This window comes from Ovis canadensis, chromosome 17 (genome assembly GCF_042477335.2).
Source record: "Ovis canadensis isolate MfBH-ARS-UI-01 breed Bighorn chromosome 17, ARS-UI_OviCan_v2, whole genome shotgun sequence".
In the NCBI taxonomy this organism is placed as follows: Eukaryota; Metazoa; Chordata; class Mammalia; order Artiodactyla; family Bovidae; genus Ovis; species Ovis canadensis.
In genome coordinates, this window is record NC_091261.1 from 67512238 (window position 1) to 67518720 (window position 6483).

At 47.6% G+C, this 6483-nt stretch overlaps 1 protein-coding gene across 1 annotated transcript in view; it reads left to right on the forward strand.

Annotated features, from left to right (window-relative positions):
* VSIG10 (V-set and immunoglobulin domain containing 10) overlaps window positions 1-3442 on the forward strand; it is a 40664-nt gene extending 37222 nt beyond the window's left edge. The window contains exon 9 of the mRNA XM_069557961.1: window positions 659-3442. Within this exon, the coding sequence (XP_069414062.1) occupies window positions 659-711 (53 nt within the window). The 3' untranslated portion in view covers window positions 712-3442. The remainder of the gene's footprint in view (window positions 1-658) is intronic.
* The last annotated feature ends 3041 nt before the right edge of the window (window positions 3443-6483 follow it).

The window sequence follows — 6483 nt, forward strand, 5'->3', positions numbered from 1 at the left end:
AGACCAATGGTGATGGGCTTTACGAAAGCAGTTAGGACGAACAGACTAAAATATGAAGGGAAAATGAAAATAGAAGGAAGATTTAACCAACGCTTTGCAAGGGGAATAGAGTTGTGGCACAAAGGAATGATTATGTGCCTGATGAATGATACTTTTACAAATTACAGGGCCTCAGGAGAAAGATGAGAGCCCAGAGGGATGCATTGGTTGGGAGACATTTTCTGAAAGATGTGGGCTATGAGGCATGTCTTTCAGAACAGTTGAGTTTGAGCAAGCAGAAAGCAGAGGGTGGTCCAGGTGAGGGGAATGTCAGGAGCCAAGAAATGTGGACAGTGTCAAGCATGTCAGTGGATTCTGAGTAGAAAGAATGGGTAAAAGGCAGGGAAACCCACCCTGCTCCAACTACTCATTCATGAAACTCACCAGTAAAGGACTGGAAATCAAGGTGACTGAAAACTGATGGGAGGGACTTCCCTGGTGGTCCAGTGGTTAAGACTTCCATTGAAAGGGGCACAGGTTCAATCCCTGGTCAGGGAATTAAGACCCTGCAAGCTGAGCAGCCCCCACCTTCCTGAAAAAGAAAACTGAAGGGGGAAACAGAGTCATCTCTACTGAGAGCACCACTCAAGAGTTGGGTCTACTTTTCCCTCCCGTACAGATGACAGCAGTGAGCAGCAGAGTGACATCATTCAAGAAGACAGGCCAGTGTGAAGAAGACAACTGTCCTTTGATATCCTGTCTCAAAAGCTTGGAAAGCTATGTTCAAGATGAGTTTCATATTCTGCTTTACTTGACTTGCACCCCTGCCTGAGGGCTGCAATGGGTTTGGAGGTTCTCAGCGAAATAGGAAAACACACATACATCTTTCCTACCCTGCCTTTTTTTTTTTCTAAATTGGTTTGATTTACTGTAACTTTTCTCAACGATGGTGAAAAGCTTTGGGAATGGGTAGTGTGTGGGGGGAAAGCTGGATTTGGGTTTTTTCCAGGTTGACGGATGCTGAGATGGGGGAGCAGGAGTAGGGGCAGGCAGTAAGCCTCACTGTCCTTTGTCACTATTAAAGGTCTGTAACTAGCCCATCCCAGTATACAAGGGAACAGTGTGGGGTGATAAGGACATTTCCTTTCTCACTGCCTAGGTGAGCTGAGGAACCAGGTCAACATCAGCTCTCTGGAAAGGTGAAGAGGTGCCAGTTACTGCTGTTAATCAGAGGGAAGCAGTTTGCTTTGGGTTTTGAGTTGGAAACACCCAGGCTTCACTCTGGACCTGGCTCCTTGCCTGTTTCATGGGCTTGGGCAGGTAGCTTTACCTTTTCCCCTGAGCCTCAGTTTCCTCATCTGTGAAATGGGTGAAATCACACTTACTTTACAGGGTTATGGTGGGGACTGAGGTCCTTCAGGATGTGCAAGTGCCTAGCAGATGCTCCGCAGATGTTAGTTACCTTCTCCTTTGCCTTCTCTAGTGGAAGGGAAAAAGATGTCTGCTGTTCAGTTACAAACTGCTGCCTGGGCCTTTCATTCTCTGTAGAATGGTTCCAGACCAGGGCATCATCAGAGCTCTCCTGCGGATTTTTGCTGTCCTGGAGATGAAATTCTTTTCAAAAGAGATAGGGCCGATAAGAGGAAGTACCTTTCACCAGAACCTCACATATGTCAGAGCTTCATATTTATAGAAAAGCCTCTTAGGTGATGCACTATTAATTTTGACTTTTCCACCCTTCCTTTCTCCTGTGGCTTTGAAAAAGGCAGGAGGAATGTTTTGTAACATAGTAGACATGTGGCCTCAGTTTCTTGATCTCAGAAATGGGATTGGGAAAACGTATTTCCTTCCTAAGGATGTTAGGAGGATACACTGCTCAATAATGCTAAGTTCTGAATGAAAATAACATGTGATGAGTTGAAGCTGCTATTGTTTCCAGTAGATCCCTGTATAGAGTTTTTTTTTCCTTTTCTTTCTGATTTCATCCTAATCTCTTAAACGTCAGGGACCTTCTAAGAGTGTAAAATATGTGTGCTAAACTTGAAAATCTGACTTGAATGTGCCCTCTTTAATACTGCATATTCTGCTCTAACAGGCAAGTCTTAAAGGAGAACTTCCCTCTCAGGCCCTTCCCTCCCAGGGCCTGGGACTTCTAAGATGAGAAGCTGGTTATCTGCAGGGTTACCCTGCAGGTGTGGCTGGGGCAGGTCAGTTTTCTTGGATGAAGGAACTAAACTGAGGAAGTCACCAGAAGTGAGAGCCCTGTCCTCAGCTCAGAACACTGGGGAAGTCAGAGGCTGGTTGCAGTGTCCACCCCTCAGGAATACCTGTGGCCTTGTTCTCTTGATGGGCTGGATCTTTTGCTGCATGGAACCTCATGTACTTAACCATTCTCACCAGTCTAAGTTAGTATCATTTCAGAATGGGATACTTAAGACAGGCTGTGTTTAAAGTCATTGAACACTGAGCTAGTCTTTGATGAATCCATTTCTGGATCTGACAGTCAGTCCACTGTGCAGAGGCAACCGTATTTTAAAAAGGAAAACGCAGAGAAACTGGGGGGGGGGGGGCGGTGCGGGGGGAGAATTCCCTACCTGGAAGGCACACAATGATTTGCAAGATGACGGAAATGCTCCTTGTGACTTCCTCTTCTCTTGCATGCACACCTGATGATAGGAAATCTTGAAGAAAGGATTTTCCCCTTGCAAATGGGATTTTCAAGGTCTTGGTGCCAAACATGATAAACCCTTGTCCAGCTGAGCTGTGACTGCTGTCACGTATATCTGAGCCCTGTGTGCACCGATAATATTGTTGGGTCAGTTAAGAGCTGAAGTACTGGTGGGGGTGGGGGGTGGGGGTGTGTGTCTTCAAGCTTTAAGGATTTTTAAAGAATTAGGGCTTTTTTTTCCTGTTCTTTAAGATGACCCATCCCCAACTCCACTAGCACTTCACTGACAGTGGGTTATAGACTTTCTGTGGCAAAGTCCAACTCGTTACATTGTGCTTTTAAAAAAAAAATCTTACCTGAATGAATTGTGAACTGGAGACCACGAGATATACTTATCAGAACCTAGAAGATAAATACTTCCGGGCCATTGCAACTGATGTTCCTTTTCCACAAAACCTGGTGGACCTTGGGGAGCGGGTCCCATAATCCTGTGGCTTTGATATCAGTTCCCATTCTCACAAGCACATACTTATTACTGTTACTGCAGCAAGAAAGCCCATGATGGAAAATCTCCCTAACCTAGGCACTTTGGGTAAAATTTATTATGATGCAACATGTGCCAACTGGTATTTCTCACCATGGTTCTGGCCAGGAACTGATACAAAAAGAAAGAAACAGCTCTCTCTGCACTACTTACATTTTAATATTTGGTATGGAGGTGGGGAGTTGGGAGAAATTCATCCTGATGTTAGAAAATGGATTTAAGATAATAGAATAAAGTTATTTTTAAATAAATGCTGTAGTGATCTTCATTTAGTAAACTAAAAGATTTGGGGAAATGGGATTGCCATCCACATTTTTTTAAACTAGCTTTCCCAATACTGGTAACAATATTGTTCTTGCTGCCATTTTATTCTTTTCTATGACTTGTAGATGCTACCTACTCTCTCATCTCTCCATTGTATTTGCATATCCTCAAATACATATCTCTTTTTGGTCAGATTGCCTGTTTTCTAACGTTAAAGGGTTAGGGTAGGAATCATCATAGAGCAGTAGACTGATGGACTGTCTGAAAAGACAGTTTCTGCAAGCTGTTGGGTCACTGCAGTGGTTGGTAGTTTTGGAGTTTCTCACTGGGCTCAGCTAATAGTAGTCCCCATACTTCTGCTTCGCTGACTATGCTAAAGCCTTTGACTGAATGATAACAGACTGTGGAAAATTCTGAAAGAGATGGAAATACCAGACCACCTTACCTGCCTCCTGAGAAACCTGTATGCAGGTCAAGAAGCAACAGAATTGAAGATGGACCAATGGATTGGCTCAAAATTGGGAAAGGAGTATATCAAGGCTGTATATTGTCACCCTGCTAATTTTAACTTATAGGCAGAGTACATCATGTGAAATGCCAGGCTGGATGAAACTCAAGCTGGAATCAAGATTGGGAGACATAGCAATAACCTCAGATATGCAGATGACACCACGCTAATGACAGAAAGTGAAGAGGAACTGAAGAGCCTTTTGATGAAGATGAAACAGGACAATGAAAAAGCTGGCTTAAAACAGCATTCAAAAAGCTAAGTTCATGGCATCATCCCATCGCTTCACGGCAAATAGATGGGGAGAAAAATGGAAACTGTGACAGATTTTATTGTCTTGGGCTCCAAAATCACTAAAGATGGTGACTGCAGCTATGAAATTAAGACACTTGCTCCTTGGAAGGAAAGCTATGACAAACCTAGACAGCGTATTAAAAAGCAGAGACATCACTTTGCCAACAAAGGTCTGCATAGTCAAGGCTATGGTTTTCCCAGTAGTCATATATGGATGTGAGAGTTGGACCATAGAGAAGGCTGAATGCTAAAGAACTGGTGCTTTCAAATGGTGCTGCTGGACAAGACTCTCGAGAGTCCCTTGGACAGCAAGGAGATCAAACCAGTCAATCCTAAAGGAAATCAGTCCTGAATATTCATTGGAAGAACTGATTTTGAAGCTGAAGCTCCAATTCTTTGGCCACCTGATGCAAAGAGCCAACTCACTGGAAAAGACCCTGATCCTGGGAAAGATTGAGGGCAGGAGAAGGGGGCAACAGAGAATGAGATGGTTGGATGGCATCACCGATTCAATGGACATGAGTTTGAGCAAAGTGTGAGAGACAGTGAAGGACAGGGAAGCCTGGCATGCTGCAGTCCATGGGGTGGCAAAGAGTCAGACAAGACTGAATGACTGAACAGAAACAGTAACAAAGTCTCACCTCAACTCCCACTTGAGGAGGCCCAACTCCACTCCCTATCCCTGTTAGAGGCTTTTTTCTTGGGTCATTGTCTCTCCTGTGTTTCTCTACTTCACTCCAAGCTTCCTAAACTCTAATCAAAGCTGTCCCATTTTCAAGTTCCTTACGTTCTAACCAAACCCATGATTCCTACTGTCACCTGTTTCCCAGGTTCTTTTAAATCCAGTCTCTCCATGTGCTGGGGCTTCCCTTGTGACTCAGCTGGTAAAGAATCTGTCCGCAGTGCGGGAGACCAGGGTTCTATCCCTGGGTTGGGAAGATGCCCTGGAGACAGGAAAGGCTATCCACTCCAGTATTCTGGCCTGGAGGATTCTATGGACTGTGTCCATGGGGTCCCAAAAATCTGGACGTGACTGAGCAATTTTCACTCCATGTTGTGTGTGTGTGTCTTACCAGCTTCTGTATTACCAGCATCCTGTGTGTGTGTGTATTACCAGCGCCAACACCTCTTTTTCTCTGGCTGTTTGCCCCTTGCCCTCTACCCCTTATAACCACAGCATTTCTGTTTTCATCCTCCATTTTCCAATGGGCTTTCTTTTTCTGGTTCCCATTTTTTATAAAACGACCTCTTCCTCTGACCCTGCACTCAGCCCCTTTATTCCTCTACCGCGGCTCCCATTTAACCTCTGAGCTCCCTGCCGCCTCAGGTCCCCAGTTTTATTCCTCTCATTTCTTCCCTCTCTCCGGGGTTCCCAGACCCTCGCCCTCCCACCCCAATTCTTTCCTCAGTCTTCACTTTTTGTTTTCCCAATACTGATTCTTTGGGTCTTCAGGTTCACCTTCCAAACTGATTCCCGCCCCGCCCCCTCCGATTTTCACCCTGCCTCGTTTCCCCCCATCTCCTCGGCTCCCCATGCCTTTCCGTACCCTAGCCTTCCTTTTTCCCTCAGCTCCACCGCATCCTTTTTAACCCACACCTCCTCCCTCCATCTCCGGTCCTTATCTGGCCCTTATAGTCCTCCCCACTCCGTTTGACCCATCTCTCCCCCAACCCAGATTCTACCCCAGCCAGCCCCCCGCTTTCCACCCGAGCCCCGCTCCTCCCAGCTTTGCCACAGGCGTTCCCTCTGCCCCTGGGTTCTCCCTCCACCGTGCCCTCGTCGGCCCCGGTTTCCCTTCAGCCCAGCTCTCCACCGCCCCCTTTTTCTCCTGCGAGCCTCACCTGCCCGCCTCCCACGCCGGTTTTTCCCTCGGTACCACCCTCGCCCAAGATTACTTCCTGTCCGCACCGACCCCCGTTTTCCTCCGAGCCCCACCCCCACCCCTGGGTTTCACGCCGCCCCGCCCCCACTTTCCCCCGGTCCAGGCTCCTCCAAACCCCAGGGTCTTCTGCCCACCACCCTCCCCATCTCCTTATCAGCCCCGCTGCCCCTCCATCCGCGCGCGATCCTGCCCGAGGCCACCTGCCCCACATCCCCGACTCCCCCTCAGCCTCGCCTGCCCGCGGCCCCCGGGGCCCACCTGCCCGCCCCGCGTCGCCCACCGCCGGCTGCCGGCGTCTCCCCTGCGCGCCCGGCCCCGCCCCCCGCGCGTCCCCGCCCGCGCC